The sequence below is a fragment of the Spea bombifrons genome, chromosome 3 (genome assembly GCF_027358695.1).
Source record: "Spea bombifrons isolate aSpeBom1 chromosome 3, aSpeBom1.2.pri, whole genome shotgun sequence".
Classification (NCBI taxonomy): domain Eukaryota; kingdom Metazoa; phylum Chordata; class Amphibia; order Anura; family Pelobatidae; genus Spea; species Spea bombifrons.
Genome location: NC_071089.1, coordinates 17,860,499 through 17,886,313, shown reverse-complemented (window position 1 = coordinate 17,886,313; position 25,815 = coordinate 17,860,499). Strand labels below are relative to the sequence as shown.

Here is a 25,815-nt window from a genome sequence, read left to right as displayed (position 1 = left end):
CTCACAGATCTGGAACCTCTTTGGTTCATTTAGAAAATCTCTTTTTAAAATCATAGTTTGAGTTTTACACACTGAAAGCTTATTCTACTGACATGAAATACTCCAACACAAAAAAAGTCAATACTTTGCAGATTTTATTTTTTAAGTTTTCTTCATTGAAATCTCTGTAAAAACATCAACCTTCAAACCTGGTGTATTAAACCCATATTTATATGACCATATTCCCAGGGGGGAGGGGGGGTTGGTTTCAAATAAAAAATAATGAACAAACATGCTCAATGCACGATATAGAACTACAACATAATAAATACTTTACAAAAATATTGTGGTATTTGTAAACAGATATAACAGCTTAACCCCGCAAGCTCTTTTGTTTAACTTGCATTTGGTTCATGCAAAAAAAAAAAAGAAAAAAAAAAGGGGGGGGGGGTGAAAATAAAATAAGGTGAGGCTATGTATATCCATGTAAAACAAGAATTAACATTTTCAATATCTTCTTTTTGAAAAAGTGCCACTTTTCTTAATAGTCTTAGTCCCTGAATTTGTAACGTGATGAGCTACCCTGAATTGCCAAGTTTCACGTAATGGTGTCCATACATAAACATCACATGTTACCCCACCACGATGTGAGCAGGATTCTCTTCGAACCCTTCAGCTTCCTTACGCAGACCACAACATCCAATATAATCTCTTTACCTTCAAGTCCAAATTTACATAAAATATATTATTGTCCACGGACTGCAGAGAGGGCGTTTTTTTGTTGAGCGATGATGATTTCAAATTCATAGGGCATTTCGCATGCTTCAACTTTATCTTTATCATACTTGTAAGTTTATGAAATATATTTGCATTGTGCTTATTAAAGAAAAAAAATTCACAGGATCACAGAATGCAGCATATGATAACACCTATATGTTTCCAGTAATATACAAAACAGGTGGGTATATTGAACTGGTTTGATTGCGGGGGGGGGGGATAGATTACAGGGTTTAAAAATATTTTCTATGATTTACAACGACCCTAATGTTGGCAGATGACAATATAAACACAGGCACACTAAAATGGTGTGTAAGTTTGGTTAAATGGTCGATGGCAATTTATATCATACAAAACCAAGAAGGGGGGTGGATCACACAGACAGTGGAACAGCTCCAGGTCTTCCACCCCAGTAACCATAACCTCGAAGAAAAGGGAAGAAAATAAACGAGGTGACCCTGCTTCCATTTGATGCTTAAGTTCCTCCTTCAGAACCATATCCTTCCATCAGTTACTAAAATTCTCTGGCTTCTTGATACTGTTTTATATAGTCATCTTCTGAAGGGTTTTCTGTACATTTTTGCCCATTGTTTGGTGGACGAACCTCATTGTATCGACTCCAGTCACCCTTACACATGATCCAGGGTAAAACGTCCACTTTGTAGTGAAGCTCCGCTGAAAATTCTATGCTGATCAGGTTTGGTGTGCCAGCTCCCTTTCCCCGGGTAATGAGCTGCATGCTGTCATCAAAACAGCAATGTTGTGCTGCAAGCGTAGTACTTTCCAGGGACAGCAGGGATCGGATGCAGTACCTTGCCGTGGGTTTGTAGATCTCTAGTTTCTCCTTAGGACCACTCGCATCCTTCCATCGAAAATCCTTCCGTTTAATGCGATCATATATCTCGGCCGTGCTGTATGCCACTTCAGTAGGGTAGGAGCAAGGGCAACTAGGAAGGTCATTGGCTACTTTGTGCATATATTTTTTGAGAAATTCACTCTTGCAATTCATCCATCTTTCACAACTGTCTGCATCTATAAAAACAAGCAACACATTAAAGTCCTGGCAGTTGCTGAATCCGAGGGATTCATTGCTTGGCCGCACAAGCCACCGATTTGTATTGATTATTGTTAGTTTGAAACCATGCATCCCTCATCAGACCAGCAAGGTTATTAAAGTCAAATCCAAGAGCTCCTTTCTACAAGCCCTTGTGTCATATCTAGGATAAAAGAAAATGTCCCCAACCACAAAACAGAATGTGTCTGCCCACTATGTAGGAGGTGAGAGTAGGTTCTCACCCTATTGAGAGTGTGCCTTGACGTGGCGGATGAGCTTAATTATGCTTTGGCCAATTCATATAACCAAAACCTCTCATTTATATTATGTTTATGTATTTGTTGCCAACTTTATTAGGGTGAGAAGAGCAGACAGAATTTAGTTTGTTGTATACATTGTACAGCCAACACACTGTATTTGCAGCATGCTCACACTGTTTGGTAGGCCTCGTATTACACATTTATATTATTTGAGCCTGAGACCAGCTTAGCGCACCAACATTTTTTCTTTTCCCTGTTTGCACAAAATAGAATGAGCCTAGCAGAAGTACCGTATTGGCCCGAATATAGGCCGCACTTTTTTTCCCCCCACTTTAAAACTTTAAAGTGGGGGTGCGGCCTATATTCGGGGTCTAGCGCCCGACACATGCAGTTCCGGGCGCCGGGCAGGCAGCAGGGTTAGGATACAGATCCCCCCGCAGCGGTGCAGGGGACCTGCATCCTACTCTCTGATACACTGACAGCCTCCCCTGTCGGCACTTTCCATGGGGGGAGTGCCGGCAAGGGAGATTGTCTAGGCGCATCGCGCAGATGTTCACCGGCAGCGGCGATGAGCGTGAACGACCTCCGCTGCCGGCACGTCTGCTCGATGTGCTTTAACAATCTCCCTTGCCGGGAATTCCCACAGGAGGGAACTAACTTTTAGGGTGCGGCCTATATCCGGGTGCAGCCTATATCCCAGCCAATACGGTATTACTCTGGAGCGATGTCTGGAGTTATTGATTTGGAAGATTTCATTGTAAATAAATGAAGTGTGAAGTGAAACGCCAGAGATCGATACTTATCAGAAGTATTGTAACAATGTTTTTGTCAAATAAAGAAGCGCTTTGTGTATTTTTTTTTTATTGTAACCCTCTAAAAACACACACTTACCAACTCCAAAGAGCTTTGTAGCGTTAAAATCCTCGCTGCCTGCCAGGAGACTAACTTCTGTTGCTGCGGTTCTAAACGTGTCTTCGATTCCTAAGGGGATGTAGAAGGGGGACACATAAAGTAATAGAAGACAGAGACAGCTATGCCTTTTAATTAATTATCCTTTCATCCCTATTTTTTTTTCATCTGATCTTCAAAGGGCACATTTAACACAATTCATACATAGAAACACATCAATACTTTTCCCCCCAATGTATCCAAATAATAAATTAAATAGAAGTAAGAGGTAACGAAGAACATTTTGCTTGGTAACATTAATTCATAACAGCTATTAATCAAGCACTGTGGGCTTGCCAGCAAATTATGTGCCGCACACCAAGAAACAAGAATGTCCTTGTGTAAAACGGGAGAGATTATCTGCTGGGACGTGCGGAGCAGAGAAGGGCATTATGGGAAGTCCCCTGGGCCAAAGCATGCGATTACTGGTAATATCCCAATATATATATAGTTTTAATCTTGTCTTAAAATCAGAAGGTACACACACAAAAAAAATAACTCCAGTAATTGGTGCAATAAAATGAATGTGCTACTTAACGCGCATACCCGACAGCTCGCATAAACATTCAATTAGTAGCCAAAGACAGCAAACATGTGTAGTAGTGTAAAAATCTATCTTAAACGGGCTTCCTGTAAACCATAAAAATCTTACTTACTGTAAATGAATTTTTCTGGAAATATCAGCTTTATAAAATTTTAGAGGCTTAGAGACCACACAGAAATTTAATTACAAACACCTCATTAGCTATGAAATGCTACACTTTGCCGTACCAGCTCTGGGAAACACCCACATCTGCCAAAAAATGAGTTATTTAATAAGGAATTGGTGGTAGCGGAGTCCAACGCAGAAATAAAAAGGTTTTTAGTTAAAATTGAATCCCCATACCTTCTGGGCTAGGAAAATTTACACTCTGAGCTAAGTAGACTTTTTGCTTCTTAAGCTCTAAAACCACAACAGATAGAATAATGCAAGAGCCATAGCAGTTGTGGCCTACGGAGACCACCACCACCACCACCAGTATATTATGGTAAACGTCATTCTTCAGAGCCCAACCATCATCAGGCAAATATACCGCAGATTCCTCAACATTAAAGTCTGGGGTGTCTTCAGGAGAGATGACTTAACTCCATGGCTTCAACTAACCTGCACAGGTCTGGGTTTTTTTTGCGATTTGCTGTAACAAGCCATTTTTGTGCTGAAGAACAGAGTATGTAAGAAATGTATTATCAAACCATCTGGAATGCATGGTGTGAGCCAAGAGGCTGCATGTGATTTCCCCCAGGTGTTCACCTTAGGGGTACCAGCCAAAATACCAAAGTTTGGAAAGGCCTTGATTTTATGCAGGGAAACACTGCAGACATAACACGTTTAAGTTGCGCGTGTACATTTTAAATGAGGGAAATATATGTTGCTTTACGATTAAGTAATTAACTCTATATTTCTGGCTCAAGAGACAGCCCCCTGAATCATTTACTATGATCCCACACACCTGGGCAGTTTGGCATATCGCAGGTCCTCGACTCAGTGGCTGTGCATGCGTATCCACAAGATCTGGTACGTTTCTGGTTGCCACTTCCGCAAGTAACACTGCACACGGACCAGGAGCTCCAGTCGCCTTCACCATCGGAATAATCTGTAAATCAAAATTCAGCTCATTTTATTACCAGAATCAGATTAAAAAAAAACATTTCGAAGTACTGTGCCATTTTCTCTCTTTTTTTATTTTTTTTTATATACAACAGTTCTGGTTTTGCATAATATAATGTTTTCAGACTGTTGCATATTTGCCATTTGTATCATGCTGCCTTGGGGTGAGCAATTCACTGGGGCTCAGTCTCAATAAACCCGTCTGACACTGAATTAGCCTATGAAACGGAAAAGGGTTCGGACAAGCTGGACGTCTTTAGTGTCAGAGTAGTGTTTACAGTTTTTCAGAATATCCCATGACTATGACAGCCTTCAGGTGTGTGGATAAAGACGGTATATTGGGACCAGGTTTTCTTCAGTGGTACAATGCAAAATACTCTGGGCTACCACTGCCTGTGGGAAGCAGTATACTCCGAAGCCCGCACGCCATCACAACAGTGGGTGGCAAACAAAGGCTTTTAGGAGTTTCACACCTTGATCTGGCGCTTACGCATAAGCTTATGATTAAGTGCCAGCCACTGCTCTGATTCTGTACGGGCTTCGGAGTATACTGCTGTATAAATTATCACGAGGACTGCCAGAGTACCTGTCTCATTCATTTTTTTTAGGGTAAACCTCCATTACTGTATAGAACACTATAGTGAGAAAGATAGTGTTTTTTTTTCTCATGAGACTTACCTTTTAAACTATGAGATTTAGATATGATGTGGTTTATGATTGGCTTATTTTAGGCATGGTCTATGCATTTAACGAATGTCATTTATAAAAATCAGTTGTGAAACAAAGTGCTAAAGGCAAAGCAAACCCAAAGCAACCTACTGAATAATCCTGCTTTCTAAGCAATTCCATCAATAAGCCACAAGTAAAGCTCAATGTCTTACCATATTCTGGCTGCTCTTTTAAATCCAGCGTGCGGTGACTGGGTATTTGTCTGTTCCACCCACCGAGACGGTTTAAGAAATTGCTGTCCTCAGTGGTGCTGTCATACTTGTAATCTTGGTCGCCATAGTTTATCCTGGGCAATGCAGATGACCTCTGCCACCAGTTTCTCCAGTCAGGTGATGGAACCGGCCAGCTGGGCTTGTTCTCTTTTTGCATTTCGTTTTCTGGCTCTGTGTCGGGTCCATCAACAACTTCAATGGTAACCTGAGAAATTGGGGGGGGGGACAAAAAAAAATGATTTCATCCATGTGTGTGTTTTTTTTTTTGCTTTACCTGTGAAAATGTAGAAGAAATTAAATCAACCTGGCGATTCTCAGAATATTTAGCCTATGGATCTCTATATCAAGTAAATATTGTGTCTATGGAGTAACATTTCAGAAGAGTTTTCGTGTTATGGGAAAATCAGCTTTCATCATATCAGTGCCATCTCTTTGCGTCACATGACTACAAGATGTAATTGAGCAATGCCGGAGAAATTAAACCACTATTTATCATATCTGGGCAGGTTTTGGTATCAAGACGGCCAGGAAGGGTTTTGTTAAGGTGACAATTAGTTAAGAACGTATTATGTTCTCGAGCGTATTGACTTTTTTAGAAGTATGTTAATCATATATCAAATATTTTTGAGGCATCAAAGCTGTGACAACACAGATTCCTAAACGGACATGTGTACATACACCCAATTTTACTTCCATGCTTGAAGAGGGAAAATATAATTACATAATGTTCAAGGAAATCCCAAAATTTCACTCCAGCCATGTTATGCACATATATACATATGATCGCGGCGTGTCGCCTTAACCAAGCGTTTGGATGTAAATGCATTATTGAGAATCATTAATGGGACATCGGGGACAATTGACTGGTCATTTCAGATGCGCAAGGCTTGGATGTCTAGACAAAAATATGGGTTTTCATAGTCAGAAGTCCACCACAATTTCCACGATAATGGTACATGCAATAGTACTTGGCGAGTGGTATACCACCCCGCAAATTATTTGGCCTTTTGAATATATACAACTTTAATAAAGGTATTCTTAAACAAATCACAGATAATTTGGAGCCAGAATTGGTTTTTGCCATGGAGGAACATGTGGTGCACATATGTTTCCAACTTATGAAGAATTCAAGGTCTATAACATCTGCTTTAAGAACATTTTTTGAATGTATTTCTCCATACACTTAGGGGCCAGGGAGTTTTCTTACTATTAAAACAAGATCACAAAGGAAGATATAGTAGAGCAACGCGCTCTCTTTGGTGGGCCATCATTAAAAAATGTTTCCGGATATGTAGCGTAGCGTAGAACAAGCTTTGCATAATATATACCAGGCTTAATGCCAACAAAAATTTGCCATAAAAAATTAGGGGACCCAATGTCACAGGATGTAGAGCAAAGCCATGGGTTAACAAAAGTTACACAGCTGTTTAATAGTGTGATTCCTATAATTATTTGAATACTACAAAAGTCACAGATGGCATTTAATCCTAGTTATATAATATATGCTAGTCCATAGCAGTCATTCGCTAGTACAGTTGCCAAAGGGCCACTTTAAAAATATATCCCAGGCTGCATACATGTGGGAAAAGAAAAATGCCACCTAGAAATACTGTAAAAGGCACAACTAGCCAGAGTCTGACTTTTCATTTGGAAATATATATATATTCAGTTTGTGCAATTAATCTACACTCAACCCTTTCAATAAAAAGCAATATCTAAGCAATCGAACACAGGTTGAAGAACAATGAGGTGTATTCTCCTGGATATGTGCGATCAGTACGATGACATTTAAAAAGTTCACGATTAGCTGACCTGATTAGAGAAATTACAGAGATTACTGAAATAACAGTTAGCATTATTTAATAAGGTAGGAAATTGCACTCAGAACAAGACATTTAAATTGTTAACATCTGTATTTAGGGTCAAACACACTGCTGTCTTTTAAACATTATTTTGCTTGCAGTGAAGGCATTTTCTGAACGTAGGAGTTCTACATAATTTCACTCAACAAATGTTTAGGCAATCTCCAAGGTATCCTTAGAAGTGTATTTTCTAGAAACACACATATATATATATACATATATATATATCCCAATCAGAATCGTCACTAGGTACAATGTTAAGTATCTTTCTTAAAATCCACTATGTATGCGGCCCATGAGGTCTATCAATACACTGGATGGAGAGGAAAAATAATCTTTAGTTTACTACAATTACTGATCAGCCATTATGATGTGGTTGTATAAACCCTGGGTAGTTTCACATATTACAGATCTTCACTCCCCTCTCCTGAATTTAATCATATGCCTACACTTAAAAAAATTCCGGCGCAGGATGTAAAAAAAAAAAAAAATAAAAAAAAGTAAACATGTATATGGTTTCCGATGAGTGTCAACATGGCAGTGAACAGGCTGGACACCCATCTCATTACATATATAAACATCTCCAAGCCAACAATTGCCCCCAGGACAAAATAAAATGCAGTGTTTTTACTTCCTCTTGAAACCTGTGACAAATATCACTAGTTCAAAAAGATGTCGCAGATTATAAAAAAAAAAGACCACCAATGAATCTGTTTACCCAAGTGTACCGGTGCATGCAGCTTTTGGTCTTCAGATTTTTTTCAATAGACCTACAACAGCTGTTACAAATTCAGAGACTCTTTAAAGTAGTCAGCTGGTCCATTTACCAAATTAATAGCCAGATAAGAAACTAAAGAATGTGCCAGAGGTTACTCTGTTAATATAAAATGATTCTATGCAAACAGTTTCCTTTGGGTTAACCCTTTCCGCAGCTAGAAGAGACTCGAAACAGCTGTGACCGACGGTTCCAGAATCTCTCGATCCAAACTTCAATGACTGTTTAATTCCAATCTCTGTAATCCGGACAAATGCAGTTTACCGGATAAATGTACGATTGCCAGAGTTCTAGTAATTAATTAAGCAGCACATAGCTGTTGCGTAATTGGTGCTTAATGTACCACTCCGTCTCTGTATCTACGACGTGCAATATTTGCTAACTGCTGATTGTAGTCGAGTATCGCACATCTACACCTCATCTGTCTAGGGAGTGAAGTCTGTAGACATGGAAAAATCCAGATGAGCTGCCAAGGAAGATCTGTGATATGTTTGTAGAACTACTTATTTGGATATATTTCTTTGTTAATGACAAAAGTACCAAGCTTATATAACCAATTCCTTGGTTTGCTAGGTCAGGAAGCTATGTACAAATACAGACCTAGGCAGGAGTTGTAAGAGATGGATTTCCCCATTAGGAAGAGTAACCATGTTCCCAGGGGATCCTAGCCAGCAGTTTTACACTCAATTGCGGTCTTAATTCAACATAGATCCAGAGGAACGACATCGAAATTCCTCAAACCGTGCAAATTACATTTCACAAACCGAGAAGATAATACATAGTAATGGTTCTGCATTCCTGTCTCGCACACAGCAGTGCATAATCCTTACACTAAACGGTACATGATTCTTCAAAAAACAGTTTGTCCATTAATTCGTTTCCGAGATTCCATTTGCCGTTACTGCGAAAAGCGTCTGAACACGGCAGAGCCATCCTTCCATAGGCCATCTCTAGGAATCTTTTTGGAATATCTATACAAGGCATGTCCTTCCTAGCTCATTTACAGAGCCCATGATATCATGGTGGGCCAATCGGTGGTGCATTTAGGTTTTGTGCTGCCCATCCCCAACGTTTCCCATTATTTAAATGTATTTTGGGTATTTAACAGTACTCCGTAAAGCGTTACCTTAAATGAATTAAGTATATTAATAGGTGCCCTCGTATAGCACATACATAGGGCTTTAGTTCTCTTCTTGATTAGCATTATTCTTTTGGATGCAGAAAATCTTGTATTCAATATTAAGCAGACAAACACACACACACACACACACACAATGTAGCCCTTTAGAGAGGCAATTGCTGGTACCTGGATGTTTGGATTTTGGCCGTTAATATCAGCTTTGGACAGATCTGGAAAATTTGGAAGATCCAAAAGGAATGAGCCGGGTCCATCTCTTTGTAAAGAGGTATGTCCATTGCCCATGAAGCGATGTTTAGGATTAGATCTCTGCGTCCCCTGTTCCTCAAGATATCCCCTTCTCTCCTCTGGGTTCAACAACTGTTCATCCTGCAATTAATGGGGAAAAAACAAAAATTGAAGGGTAAATGTCTTCAAGGTCATAAGGATAATCAGTTAAACAGCCTGCCCCGTAAATAAATAAAAACAGTAATTTATGTATACTTGTGTGTTTGCAAAAAGGCAAAATGGATTGCTATGACTTACTTAAGTTACATAATTTAAGTATGCAGCAACCAGACCCTAAAGGTGTTTGATCATGTCAATGGGTGAGACTCTTATGAAGTGTGAGTGTGCAGAAGAGATGCAGGGTCATCTCATTAACTTGTAAGCGCGCAAGAGCAGGGGCGTCTTCTCCTTTTGTATCAGTTTGTTATTGTGTTTGACTTTAAAACGATTCCACTGATTGTAACAGCGGTAACGGGATCCGCTGGCGCTATATAAATAAATGTAATACAATGTATTGACTTCACAATGGATCTTAGTGGGTCAACTCAGCTTTCCCACAGGAGAAACACGGCCGGACAATTGCCCAGGGTGCCTGAATTAAAAAAAAAAGCACCAGGCAACGGTGTATTCTTCTTAGGGAGACAGAGCGGTGGCACCCTGTGAACTTGGGGGCACCAAAGTGTATTCTTATCTGGGTTATATTTGGTCTAGGACCAGCCCTGAGGAGAAACTTTCCGCGGTTAATCCGGCATAATGCACAGTGAATGTGGAGTGTTGAAATGGCAACTCTCCAGCAAGCTCACACTTTAGTCAATAAAAACACCTTAGCCAAGCCTGGAGACAGAAACCGGGGTATGTTTACTGGCAGCAACTGCAGATCTTCTTAAGTAGTACAACTGGCCAGTAGCTATAGAAAGTTATACGTTTTAATAAGTTATACATAATCATGCGGTTTTAGAAATTATTACAAATTTCCTCCAAAATAATTTTTAAGCTTACTACAAAATAGAACACCTAATACTTAAGTTGTCAGAATTCAGAAAACCTTCCTGATTCGATTAAAAAAAGCATATGAATTGGGGTGGTAGACAAATAAAAGGTCTCCAAATATATTGGGAAATTTCACTTCTTTCCCACAAAGAGTAAACCATACGAAAAGTGACATTTGGAATAAAACAATGAAACAGACTGAAGTATCTGCTCCCCAACCCCATACACATAAAACACAGGCTGAAATAAAATAAAAAAAAAATTAAAAAAAATATCGTTCCTTACATGCATCTAAAAACTGCACAGTTTCACGCATTTCCCCCCCAAAAAAACCTTTTTGGCACATTTGCTAAATGTTTTAGCCGTTAACAACGGAACTAACTTTGGGGATATCAGATTTTACATGTTTTACAAAATAGTGGATTAGATGTCACCTGGATATGGGTCACCGGTTCAAGCTTATGTTATTGCTAAGCTGGTGTGTACAAGACATAAATCTTGGTATCCTCCTATCCATTCCCGCAAGACAAATTCCCAATCCAGAACTCTAACCATACTTCCTAACTTTATTGTATGATATAGTTTTAACACCAGTTCTTAAAACGTAGATTCCACGTGGAGATAAAAACAATTTAGGAAACCAATGAGGCAAAAAGAGAAAATGAAAATAGTGTGATATGGGATAAGACAAGCATAAAACTGCAGACTGATCGCTTACAAGACATCCCGAGAACAAGTGTTCAATCAAAATCTCTTAAATAAAAGGAACGCTATGTATGCATTATAATTTTATATATATATATATATATATATATATATATATATATATATATATATATATATATATATATATATATATATATATATATATATATATATATATATGAACATCCTGAATAGACATTGAAATCCTTTAAAAAGTTTACCCTATAGTGGTGCATCATAAAAATATGTAAATAATACTTCTTTCAGAACAAAAACTCTAAAGTTTGTTCTCATGGAAACTTAACAGACCTAAAAACATATATAAAACCACAAGCAATCGTTGTTGGTTAAAGGAACAGTTTAGTGTCCCATACAGCTGTACCAAAGAAGAACGCAGATTAATGAACTTTGTAAGTGCTGGCGAGTATCTGCTAGCCGAGGAACTGTAGGTGGGGAGAGGTGCAAATCCACAGGGGGAGGTTTTGCTGAAATTAATAAATACATTTGAAGTTTATTTATCATATGTTTTTTAAACCGAGTTTAGTTGGGTAACAGAGGCACCTTTCCATCCTCAAATTCTAGATCATAGGATACAAAACAGATCCATCTCTCCCCTTTTTTACAGTTACCTGGGTTAACGCAAAGAGGCTTGTCTTAAGTATTAATTTAAAACAACTGTGGGAAGCCAATCCTAACAAGAAACGGATACCATACACAGTTTATGTGGCACTTTCTGAATGTGACACAATGCGACGCAAAATGTCCCTGCCGTAAAACCCCTCAATGTGTAGCTTTCAGAGGTTTATTGCGGTTTGGGCCATATCCTTCCCCACAACGGTATTCTGTTCCAACAGTTACTGTGGCCCTTGAAGGAAGTTACTCTCTCAAAAGAGCAGCATACACAATACACCTTACGGAAGAAGACATTCAGATGGTCACTAAATGGACGTATGCTAAACATACGTCTTATATGGAACTACTCTTAGAAAAGAGTAAGAAAGTTTCCCCAGCGCCTACAGAATTCAAATCTAGGAAGAGCTGCAGGGTTCATAGAAAGGAGAAATATGGGGGAGAAAGCACAGATTTTTTTCCTTCTAAGATGTATGTGTTCTTACTAGCAATCCAACATCAAAAAATCCCATGTAATATTACGGAATAAAATATAAAAACATAGAAACCACCAGGTATAAAAATTGTGATCACATACATGCAGTTTAGAGATATTGACTCTGTTGTCATAAATCCATTAATGCCGTGACACCGGTGTCCAAGGTTTTAAATGCTTACAGTGTTAAAGTTCCTAGATTTCGTCACGTAAAGCAGGATCTAGTTTTATGAGTCAGTCTGAGCATGCTTTCCACTCATACCAATCTTTTGCCCTTGAAAGACGAAAAGTATCTTCCATTCGGTATAAAAATAGCGGAATACATTGCTAAACTATCATTTGGAGACCTAAAAGGTGTACGAGAGGCTTACCCTTCAGCAACGTAGCACTTCACAGTACAATAATCATAGTAATCATACAGAAATTGCAAAACGGGAGTCTAGAAGGATAAAGATAGGAGATCCTCCAACCCATATACCTTACAATATTAGATACGTCTTATCTGATTTTGTCATGCTCACTATCTAAACATCCACTTAAATTTGCCAACACTGTAAATGCCAGTAATATACTGTTCTATTCTTAAGGTATTCGTGTACCAATATTTTCCTACATATGGGCCTCTAACAGAGGTTTTTTTTAAATGTTTGTAACTTGAAGTCTTGGGGGAAGGAAGGGATTTAAAAAGGCATAACAAATCCAATTTAAGAAACTTTAGAATTTGACAACAGATAAGAACCATTCGGCCAATCTAGTCTGCCCCATTTGTTTCCTGCTGTGAAAACTCAAACCTTAATTAGTCCATGGTCTTGTCTCGGATTCTTTAATATTTCAGGGAAAGGAAAAACTATTACCATGTGGTTCATAAATGTCAAGAATTAAAATGTGGAAATGTATGGAATGTGAACTCCTAAAAAATGCAAAGAATATACAAATTCTATATTGGAGAACGCTAATAACCTTGATCTTTCGGTTAAAGGAGAAGGCGAGACTTGACGTATCTGCAGACGCACTCCATATAAAAGCGTGAATACTGTTCAAAAGTTTCTCAAGGTCCTTAAGCACCATAAAGTTTAAGAACAGACTTTGTCGGGGCTTCTTATCTTTCACTGTGTGCATGTTCTATTGTTACAACATCAAAGGCTCCCCTGCTGGTAGAGACACAGTCAACATGAAAAGGGTGGACATGGACAGTGAATTTACTGCTTGGCTTCATTCCTGTTAAATAGGACAATCACACTCAACAAGTCGAGGTGTCTGCCTAACAAACAAACAAACCATCCTTGGAGCTCAGATTTATAGATCATGGAAAATGGATTTTGTTATTTTTTTGTTGATATATATATTATACACACACACATAAAACGTTATTTCATGTCAAAATAATGTACATATAACATTTGTCTTTAAAACACATTTTAGTTTCTTTGAAGAGGAATGCTCATATCACAGTGTTCAGTAAAACTAAATTCATTCAGTTTTTCTCACAGTTTGCACGTTGTCGATCATTGTAGTCGTTTTTGGAGATATTTAGCGTGAAAGTTGGCCTTAAGGAAGAAGCGATCAGTGTTTGGGTCAACTACCATTATCTAATCAATTTCCTGAAATTCTCTCAGATCTCCTTGCCCCACCCCCATAAAGGCTGCCTGAACCAATCAACAACGATTCAGCAACTTAATAGGGCAGGGATAAGATTAAAGAAAAATGAAATGAGGAAGATCATAAGAACAGCATAATAAGATGTTCCTAAGATTTTTGAATAAGGCTATAATTTGTAACTATTAACTGTTTTTGCCAAGAAACACACAAAAAACCCTATAACGTCTCAAAACAAAATCCTTTCTTTAAACCAGATATATCCTAGAAGTATAGATATTAAAATAATATTTACAGACTATAGATAACTTTAGATAGTGGAATTGTTAGATATATGGAAATATTTTAAAAAGACACGTCTTGTGATGAACGTTCTTCACAGTGTAATGATTTCTATCATTTTGAATATGGTTATTCATAAATACTGTCATTTCGCAACTGGATAGAAAGGGAGGTTGTAGTTATTGGTGTTAAACCACTGCTATAGTTAGAAGCAGAAAGCTGATATTGCACTTATTAGATAATCCCATTACTTTTTGGCTACTACATTTTCAAATAGAGCTTAGAAGTTTGTGTGCTATTCTAGGGAAACGCTTAAGAGAAAGTTTAAAAAGGAGACAGGTGCATTTCAAACTGGAAAGGTCAGTGACCGGATTAACTTGAGCACTCTTAAAAACTAGCAAACCCTCCAGTATATATACCCTTCCAACACGGCCGCAAGCCTTGTGGAGAGCACTGGTGTCACGGGAAGGGCTAGTAACATCCAGCCCGATGAGGAATCCAGCCATGCGCCCAGTAATGAAGGCGCCCAAAACACTTGGCAGACAGCATGCTCAATGTGCACTACCTTGTACCGTCCAAACACATTTGCATAAAGAAACCGCACAGAAAACCCATGAAAAAGAGTCATAGACCTTTAGTCATTGACACCTTTTGAGTGTAGATAAAACACACAAAAACCCTTCAGTAAGTGGTCCAAAGTATTTAAATCACAGCAGTGGCTCTTTCCTCCCTATTTTTAGGGATCGTCTATACAAGCCTACTAGTCAGAGATCTTACCGACCCCCAATTGTGAGCATGTTTGCAGAGAGGCATTCATACGGACTCATGACATTTACCTGGAGCTCCCACGCTTCCAGGGGTTGGATTCATGGGAGTACAGGCAGTGGCATAACTACAGTAGTCTGTGCATCAAGGGGGCCGGGGGGTGACCCCTGAAACCACTAGTCCTGATCTTCTTGTGCAGATTCAAAATAGTTTAGAAAGGAGCCTTTCTGACCTGAATCGCACCGGTCATGGAAAGTGCCCCAGAGCATCTGGGTGAGAGGTCCCAGGTATGGCAGAGAAGACATAATGCCCTGTGGTTTGTCAAGATCAAGAGTATTTAGCAATATCTCTGAGGGCCCCAGGCCCAAGCTATCAACTTTTTCCAAATAAGCATGTAAGGCATGAAAACCTTTATCTTGTTATACGAATGGCGATTATCCCCAATATTTTTTTTTGCTGCCCCGTGACCGCATGCTTTACAATCAAAAATAGGACACACTTGTAGAAACCATCACAAAGAGGCAAAGCCAATAGGCTGCCATTTACATGGTTAACAAAATGAGCACTGAATTCTCACCATGATCCATTTAGAAACGCAATTAAATAGCTGCAAAGAAGAAGAAAAAAAAATGTAGTTTGCGGTAAAATTTGCTGTTCAGCAAATATGCAAAGTATTAATAACCCTTTAATAAATCTCCTTTTGAGCATTTTATGATCTTGTGTATTTTTTTATGGTCCTTCACCACCTGCTCTTAAATTTATTGGCACCGTGGCTGAAAATGTATTAATTGTAATAATTGAAACCACCTGCAGCAGCTTGCAGAGAAAAGCAGATAGCAAGTCTCGAAGGTTACATGGAATTATCTAAACAACTGTTTTGTTTGAAAGTAATCTCACTAAGACGTCATGTGAGACCTATGGCTGCTACCAAAAATATATACCTTAAAAGTGATGGGGAGACATTAACATTTCCAGTAATCGTAAACCATTTTGCAAATTGAACAGGAAAAACAAAACACATTCCGACATTCTCTTACGAAGGATCACCAATAAAACTAAAAGGATCAAAATGAACCAGGGACGACTAAAAATTATTACAATTACCCAGAGAAGGTAGGGAAACATTGAGAGACAGTGTTAGAGACAACAAATCTCTCTTCACAGTGGAAAAAGCCCTCAGAAATTTGTCCAAACCGAAAGGGCAGGAAGCAACATTCGTCGTCCAAAAACAAATAAATCAAAACTCGAAAAATTAGTCTGAATAATTTTTGGTCTATTTGCACAAGTCTAATGGAGGCCTTTGTATACTTCTAATACCGCAATTTATTATTGCGGCAAAAGAGTACAAATATAATACAGTTCACACCAGGACACCTCACACCCATATCTACATGCATCCAACAAACATTTACAAACAGGCACCTCTCATGGCACTACAACTCCCATGATGCTCTGCAGGGTATCTGTACCATTGTCTTTCAGATGGTGGTTGAGCATTATAACATATGCTGTTCCACAACAGCTGGAGAGCCACTTCCTGCCTTATTCCACATATTAGTTGCAGATTTAAAGGAGAGCTTCCACCAAGAAAAAAAAACAAACAATATTCTATTATTTTTTTTTTATTTTTTTTTTTAAACAGTTTTAAATAATAATGTTTTCAAGCAGCTGAATACTAGCTACGTCTAGCTCTGTTATCTTAATCTAATCTACTAGACAAACGCCCCGATTGCAGTGGCGGAACTACCGGGGTCGCGACTGCGACCGGGCCCTGGAGTTCTGCCAGTCAGGGGGCCCAAGGGGTGCCGAGCGGTTGCTGAAAACGACCGCTCGGCAACTCTTGGGCCCCCCTAACTGACAGAAATCCAGGATGCCTCTGCTCCCCGCCGCTGCTGCCGCCGCCTGCCTCAGCGCTGCCCAGAGTGCAGTGTTGGGAGCGTGAGGCGTTTGTCTCGGGTGCCGGCGCTCAGCAGTGAAGCGCCGGCACCCGAGACAAACGCCTCACGCTCCCAACACAGGAGTTGACGGTAAGTGACCTACAAAGGGGAGGGAGTGGGTAGATCGTGAGAAGGGGGGTAGGGAGGGAGAGGGGAGATCATGAGAAGAGGGGGTAGGGAGGGAGAGGGTAGATAGTGAGAAGGTGGGTTAGGGAGGGAGAGGGGAGATCGTGAGAAGGGGGGGTAGGGAGGGAGAGGGTAGATAGTGAGAAAGGGATAGATGGGTTGGGGGTGGGGGGCCCTTAACAGATTCTGGCACCGGGGCCCTGAGGTTTCTAGTTACGCCCCTGCCCGATTGCTTACGATACCGCCTGTGACTAATGAAAGTCTATGAACAGAATTCATTAGCACGGCACTTATGTATCAGCTTAGTGCGGTGTTGGCGCAGGGAAAGGCACCCAAGATGAGACATAAAGGACTACAATGGCCGCCTTCCGGTCTACAGATAAAAAGGAGCTTATTGGGACAAAAAGAGATTTAACCAGTTTGTCGATGCTAATTTATATAATTGTATTTTTTGCTGAATTTAATGTTAAATTAGATAAACTTTACAGAGGTTAGTAACATTTAGCACTGTTCCCAGCACAACAACCAAATATTTTAGGGGGTTATTAGTGAAGTTTCACTAATGTATAAATAACCATAATTACCTTTTACATAACATATACAGATCTCCAATGGAACAACTATTCCGAGCATCATACTTTTTAGTCATTTACTATAATTTGAAAAATCAGCTTGGATAGTTTTTTTTGTTTATCCCTCCCCCCTAAAAAAAAAAAAAAAAAAAAAAAAAAAAAAAATAATAAGAATATACCATAGGACTTCTTTTTCTAACATCTGGGAAAAACCTTATGATTTTAGCCAGATTGGAAAAAAGTATTTCTACAGTAAATTTCAGTCTAAAATATATATATTTTTAATATATATTTGCTATAAATTTTGTTAAACATCATATCTCCAGACTTGCGGGAAGCAGGGATATTTCAGTGGATGGAAAAGGGAAAAAAAAATATTCATCTCAGATAAGCCATTGCAATCATTCCAGGAGCGCAGACACGTATAAACAGCGATGAAATAAACAGCAACATCTAATGGAACATAAACAGACCTGCTATATTCATTATGGGGTGTAGAAAGAAGGCTAGGTATTGCGATATCAGATATCACACAGCATGGCAAAGACTACCTCGGGAAGGTATTCACTTCAATAACACACAGATGTTCACTGGAATTGTCATGGGGAAACTATGATCTTTTCAACAGGAGTATTTTGTTCTCAGTGCTTTTCCTTAGAAGTGGCATCACTTTTCCAGCTGTTTCTTTTTTTAATTTGTCAGAGGCAAAGTCAAGTTTATGCTACTGGGGGGGGGGGCTGGACTCAGCCACTATAACCATTGTATTAACTGTTATTAAAACAGCAAACAAATAGAATCATTGTGTCAATAAGATCAATTTTACAATGATCTTTTTCTTGCAAGAAGCAGTTCACTTGCTTATTAAAGAAAATGCATAGTAAAAGTTTCAACAAAGTACATTTTAAATAGGTCAGTACAACAGAATAGCTATTCAAACTCAACCGTGCATCTGTCAGTCAGAACCGCACTGCAGCTCATACACTTCCCCCTAAAAGTAATTTGTGTTTTAAATAACTGTTTTCAGTAATTTATTTAAATAAACTTGAAAATGGTTAATTCCATAATATTTTTTTTTCCCATTATTTCGTTGGTCCCAACCCGTTACATGGTGTCATGGGCCACAGTGAGATTTGGAACGGTGTGTTTACCAATGTATTTTATTCATAACTAAATAAAATAAAATTAAAAAAAAAAAACAAACAACAACTTTAGAATTGCATAGTTTTTCCCTATTCTGAAGAAAAAAATTTGAGGATGGGACCCCGCGTGCCATATACATAATAATGGCACTATGAAATATGGGGCTGGCATTCAATAATGCCTTGTCTTGTTTTTCAAGGTAACTTTATACCTCAGACTGATAACTTTAGACAATGGATGCTACGTTCAAACATACTTCTAACATCTATTTTATTTAAGAGATAGCAACAATATACAGGAAAAAGCTAAGCAACAAAATTATACATTTAAAAAGTTAGACTCCAGCCATATGTCCTGCTCATCGGCACTCAAAGGCTTAGGAGGCAACAAAGTCGCTTTAACACTGAACATTAAAATACATTTAAGAATAGAAAGTCTTTCAGATCTCAAAAATACAATCACAGTCGAAGGTATCACACACTATATGACCAAACGTATCAAACGTATTTGAACACCCCTTCTAATTATTGAGTTTAGGTTGTCAGCCACACTCATTGCTAACAGGTGTATAAAATCCAGCACATAGGCGGCCATCTCCATACACAAACATTGGCAGTAGAATGAAGAGCTCAGTGGCTTCATAGGAGGCCATAGGATTGCCACAATTCAGTTCATGAAATTTCCACCCTACTAGATCTGCCCCAGTCCACTGCAAGCGCCATTATTGTGAAGTGGAAGCCTCTAGGAGTAACATCAGCTAAGCCATGAAGCAGCAGACCACACACTCACACTCACAGAGCAGGGCCACGGCGGTCCACACCGCCAATGGACTCTGCAGCAGCAGAAATGTGTTCTCTGGAGTGATAAATCACTCTTGAATATCTGATAGTCTTATGGATGAATTAGCGTTTGGCGGATGCCAGGAGAACGTTATGTACCGGAATGCATTACATTTTTCAAAAAATAGTCTTTACATAATGTTTTCAGACAAATGTGTAAGTCAGGTGTAAGTGTCCTAGCTTTAAGTTAGTCCAATCTAGACAAACACCCTGATTCCTTACAATACTGTGTGTGGTAAACAATACAATGGTTTTGGTCTTAAATCACTTAAAGACACTGACACATGGAAGTCTATGGAGGAACGGACTTCATTAGAATTGCTACAAAGGATCGGCTCACTACTGTGCTTTGGCACACAAAATATCACATGACTTACATCAATGGAGGTTTCCAGGTCAAGGAACAAAATGAAGTAGCCCAAAATTTTCATCAATGTTAAATTATATTACTATATACAAAACTATATTCAAGAATCTTACTATTTATTCAATTGGAACTTCTTTACTTGAAAGTTGTTTCAAATGGTCACATGGGAGCACCATGCTCTGTGATCTGTGACAACTGTTTCTCCAACAATGGCCAAGTTTTACAACTAAAGGCTTCAAAAACATAAAAAGTCATTGAAAGGCAACCATATTCCTATGTAATTTATATTATTGTTATAGGCATCTTCCAGCTCCTTAGGCAAAGGATGTTCTAATGTCCTCCTCCTCAGTATACATTTGTTTGTTAACATAGAAAATAACCTTATGACACAACATACCAGATCATCGCTGCAGAGAGTAGGGAACCGCATCAGCTATTTTTGAAATGACACAGATTTCACATGTTGGGGACCAGCACATTTAAAGTGCTGCTTTAGAGTATGGGAGATGCATATAGGGATCCCACTTATTCACAGTTCGGAGTTTATTCATCCCCAATACTGTAGGGCAGCACTTTACATGCGCTTGTTGGAAATCCATGAAAAAAGGATAGGTGCCCAGAAGAAAACATGTGATGTGTTTACCCTACTAGACCAGCCACATAACCAGTTTTTACAAATATACAAACAAAAAGAGGAGAACTACTCATGATTATTCCGATCAGACGTTCTGCTGGGTGCTGCATCCAAAGACCATCACTGTTGAACCTTGGTTAAATTTGTTAGGCAAGACAGAAGAAATGAGGAACGAGCAGACAAAAAATATCACCGTGATGAGCTTCTGCTGCGGTAACATTTCAGGATGCGTTCCCTGTTCTCAATGCGCATGTTGAGAAACGGGCAACGTGTCCTGTTAGACTTGCACAACAGAAGCTCACCGTTGATGTATTGTAAAGTATTAGAAATATGCGGACTTAGCTCTGTATTTTGGTGCGCACACTCCTTATTGCTTTTGTCTTGTATGTAACCTGCCTATACGGTAGACTCGGCTTATAAAAAGTAGACAGTTTACACAACGCCTTACAAAGCTTCTTATGACAAACTCAATTCGCCATAAAGTAAAGAGGACACTAAGGTTTAAAGCATTGCTCTGCTGAGCAAAAAAAGAAAATCATTTGTTATTTATACTCTTCTGGACATGTGTTGCAGGCGGCCACTATGGACAATTAGCTCACTTTTTTCAAAATAGGTTTTGCAGAGAGAGGAAAAGCAGCACTATAAAAGACGCATGGATTTAATTACATATATAAACTGCACTTTGAAACTCCCTCGGAATAGATTACTGCCACAGAAGTTTTTAACATCCATAAAATTAAAAAGGGAATGAAATAGGACACCATCCCTCCCCCAGCTTCCAAAGGCACCCATGCAGAACACTGCGTCAGAAAGACAAAATGCCATCATGCACATCCCAGTACACAATCGCAGAGGATTCTATCCTTAGTGGAAAATTCCTTGAGGTGGAACATTAAACACAGAAATTACATTTTAATGTTGCTCGCTGTTAAAGCACTTGCGTACGTGAGTTTACATTGATCTCGGTGCCTCCTTGCTCTTGGGCTAAAAGCTCTGCCGAAAGTCAGACAAGTTAAGTTCCTAGAGCCATACCTTCTCTTAGGCTTGGATCACTTACAGTAAACATTAACTCTGTATTAAACATCTGACAGTTATGAAATGCTACAATAAACAGAAATCTCTAAATCTGAGTCTTTATTAATCATAAATAGTTTAACAAAACCCTCAAGAAAGTGACTATTCATAACCTGACACCTTTCCACTTGTAACAAGTAAAAGACAACTGAAAGTAAAATAAAGTATGATGAACAGTGTTTTGAATGGAGTTGGAAGTTTTGATAAAAAAATGATTACACGTAGTAACCAAAAATAAATACATTTAAAAAACAAAAAAAACACAATCACATTTGTCAACAAGGGCACCTAACCTGCATGGGCATCTTGGAAAGTATTCTAAACAATAATAGTATTTTAAGATGATTTTTAATTTTCACAAAATACCCCCCTGCCATTAGAAGAACTGAAAATTCTCCCTTAACCTTTGGAATGAGAATATTTGCTGTTTAATATTTGCCAATGTGGCTTTTCGTAGACAGATGCCAGGGTCCCGATACCAACCCAAGTTGCACTGAAGCCCAAGGGAGGTCATACCATGTTCCAAAGATATTAAAGGGAAGCAGCTGAAGGGAGGCGGTTGAATACATATATGTTTGCTTGTATTTACATAATTTAACCCTACAAGTGAGGGGAAAACTGGCAAGTGGTGCAATTATCCCTGGGCCTTTACTTGTGAGCATTTACACCATGATTGGATTCATCTTGCGGTCCTTGGAAAGGCTTCGTGAACACAGTGTCAAACATCGAAAGAATCGGAATAAACTGTGCAGATTAAATGCATTCACTAAATGTTTTTGGCCATTTGTTTCCCCCACCAAGTTTACAATTGCCAACAACCCAGAGTTTTTCTAGATCTGCTCCAGCACCCATCAAGGGTTTAAAACTTGCCTTTTCACAATACATAACACACAGTAAGTTTGATGGTGCCCAACAAGAACAAGATATTGCCAGTAGGAGCTCTGGAGAACTAGATACTTTAGCCATCCTGTTTATATCAAGGCTTAAAACTAGCCTTTTTTCTCTATTAAACCGTAGAATTCAAGATTAACTCTCTTGCCAGTTCTAGGCAAGAGAGTTCTAGGCATCTTAGTTGATGTAAGGGACAAAATCATCTAAGGACACAGACTATGCTCCTCAAAGTACTGAGATGAAGCAGACAGCAAGCCCTTAAACACAACTGCAAAGTTACCCCACCTATAAGAAGAAAAGGAATGCATTTCCAAAAAAAACTCATTCCTTTGACATTCAAAAGGTTATGACCCTTTGTCAATGTAGGAAATGCCAAGGTTGTTTTAAATATCAAAACACACACTAACTGCTCTGTTCGGTAATTGCATCATCGTAACCCGCCAAACCCATTTCCAGTCATCATAAACACTTCCCTTGATGGGACCATTACTGGAAGACAGAGACTAATGGTTTGGCCAACTGTATGAAGACTCAACGCCGGCTGTATCTTTTATGTAATTACTGGGCTCCAACAAACATTGTCTCCCCTGCAGCCAAAGAACACTGGGAATCCTAGTTCTTACCCAATAAAGTTTACAATCTTGTCATATTGTAGCGCTATTCATCAAAGCCTTAAGAACACCGCAGCAAATTATTCAAGTGACAGTTGCCAACTTTAAAGATTTTGGCCCTTTTCATCTTGTGCCAAGCTCCTTTATCTACCGGTGACTCTGTACTAATATTTAGATTAAACATTCCCAGGGTCTAGAACACACTGTGGGACCATAAAGGAAATAAAGGACCATTAGCAGAACTTGCTTTACTTGGAGGTAGAAGGTTTTTGGCCTAACCAAACATACATCTGATGGAGTACAGACCACCTTTGCAACAATAAAGGTCTGTGACATGACACGAATGATGGCGCTATATAAAACAATAATAATAGTAATAATAATAAATATGTACACCGGGTAAACAGAAACTAATTTTATTTTCTGTAGGGAACCTGGTAAGTTTATTATAGTGAAGCTTTATGATGTCCTCCTCTGAAGGTGCTTGGCTAATGAGATTATATCCTACCATCTCTACACCACTTATACAATCTACTAGAAAGTTTTTAGAATATGACCATTTTTTCTCTTTTCAAGAACCGGCATGATGCACCATTATTCAAACAGGTTGTTTTTAAAGAAAATACCATTGAAAGTGGAACAGGTTTAGCATTTTATCTAGTTAAAAAGCCAACATACAATTAAAAACATACACAAGACTTATCTCTTATTGCATGCATGTGATATATAATATATACAGAGGCTACAAAACTCAAGCCAGAGTATATTACATGCAATCAATAGAAGACCCGATTAGCAAAAGAGCGATTGTGGGGCCACGTTCTGCGACCCTGGAGGTGTGAGCATTCCTTGAGTGGCACTCACCTGGGACTGGCTGACGTTGGCAGGGCTGGCAGGGCTGCCCCTGAGCACGGTGATGTGCAGGGTGAGCAGCAGGAGTCCCAGCAGTAGGAGCAGCTCGGCCACCAGCCGCACCATCCTCTTGATGCGCCCAGCTTTTAGTGGCCTCTCATTAGGGGCAGCTGAGCCCCCGCTCTCCGGATCCAGGGGAGCCGGCTGGGTGGAGGAGCCGGAGGAGCCACCGCCACCACCGCAGCACCTCGGAGCCACTGCGGGACAGGAAGGAACAAAGCCTTAGGGGAAAGCGGCAGGAGAGGAGGAGGAGGAGACGGAGGTGGGTGAGATGGGGTCTCCTCGGGCTCTAGGTGGGGGCAGATCACAAGTAGCCAGACGTTCCCGGCAGATCAGATCCTCCGTTAGCATGGACCCCAAACACTCCCCAATAGCGCCTTTCACAGGTATAACTCCGGGTCCAAAGCTGCGATCAGGAGTCACATCCAGGCTGGGGAGGAATAAAAAGGTCCAGACGCCCAGTGCTCCACGTGCAGGTTTAAAGCCCCCTGGGTCGGGGGCAGGTAGATGTGGCTGCGCTCTCTCCCCGGGGCACTTGTAGTCCTGCGATCCCGTGTAGACTCAGGCTGGGCTCCTCGGCTTGCCGCTGGCTGTCAGTATCTCAGTGCAGATCTGGCTCGGCCATGGTGGGCACTCCGGGCAAAGCTGTGTGTTCACTCCCAGTGTGCACCGAGCAACAGAGAAACCATTCCCGCGGAGAGCGCACTCCCAGCAGCCTCATCCCGGGCACTCAGCAGCGCATCCCCGCAGGACCAACGCAGCGAGGTCCCTGCGATCTGTATTTCCCGCTGTAGTTCGCACGCTGCCCACGCCCTCTGGAGAGCCGAACCTGGATTGCAAGCGACGTACCTGATCCCAATATCCTAGTCCCGTGCCGCACACTCACCCCCTGCCCTGCGCACTGTGTCAGGACTGACTATCCACACCATCTGACTTACTACCATGTGTGCTGCACACTGCCTGCCTGCCTGCCTGACCTCCTACCCCTGTGCTGCGCACACTGCCTGCCTGACCTCCTACCCCTGTGCTGCGCACACTGCCTGCCTGACCTCCTACCCCTGTGCTGCGCACACTGCCTGCCTGACCTCCTACCCCTGTGCTGCGCACACTGCCTGCCTGACCTCCTACTCCTGTGCTGCGCACACTGTCTGCCTGCCTGACCTCCTACCCCTGTGCTGCACACACTGCCTGCCTGACCTCCTACCCCTGTGCTGCCTACCTACCTGACTGATAGCTCCTGCACACACTGATTAAACCTTCTAGACTAAAGAGTTGCTCTGTTTGCCTCTGCAGATAAACCCCTTCCCAGTGTCAATTGCATTTTATAGTACACTCCCCCCTGCTTGTTTTTGGTCTCTTACCCCTCCCTTGTCATTAGGCTTCCTCCCCCTACACTTTCAAACAGACCCCTCTCTCCTGTGGAGTTTGCTCCAGAACAACTAAGCTCCCTTACTCCTCACTCTAAGCAGCCATTCTCCATTTAAACTTCTCCCACTGGTCACATCAGAAGTATGTGGCTTAGTGACAACCCATGTGGGCAAAGTGAAGAGGTCAGGGGTCCGCACACTTGTGTTTATACTACCTCATCAGAAGAGCTCATGCTTCTGTAACTAGCTAGCA

At 40.2% G+C, this 25,815-nt stretch overlaps 1 protein-coding gene across 1 annotated transcript; it reads right to left on the bottom strand.

The window, feature by feature from the left end:
* Window positions 1-1,181: 1,181 nt before the first annotated feature.
* On the bottom strand, window positions 1,182-25,146 carry ISM1 (isthmin 1). The gene is made up of 6 exons (XM_053461351.1): window positions 24,148-25,146; window positions 9,551-9,751; window positions 5,548-5,812; window positions 4,509-4,652; window positions 2,962-3,051; window positions 1,182-1,788 (listed from the first exon to the last, which is right to left on the bottom strand). Exons 1-6 carry the CDS (start codon window positions 24,259-24,261, stop codon window positions 1,271-1,273), a joined length of 1,332 nt encoding a protein of 443 aa, XP_053317326.1. The 5' UTR covers window positions 24,262-25,146; the 3' UTR covers window positions 1,182-1,270.
* Between the last annotated feature and the right edge of the window lie 669 nt (window positions 25,147-25,815).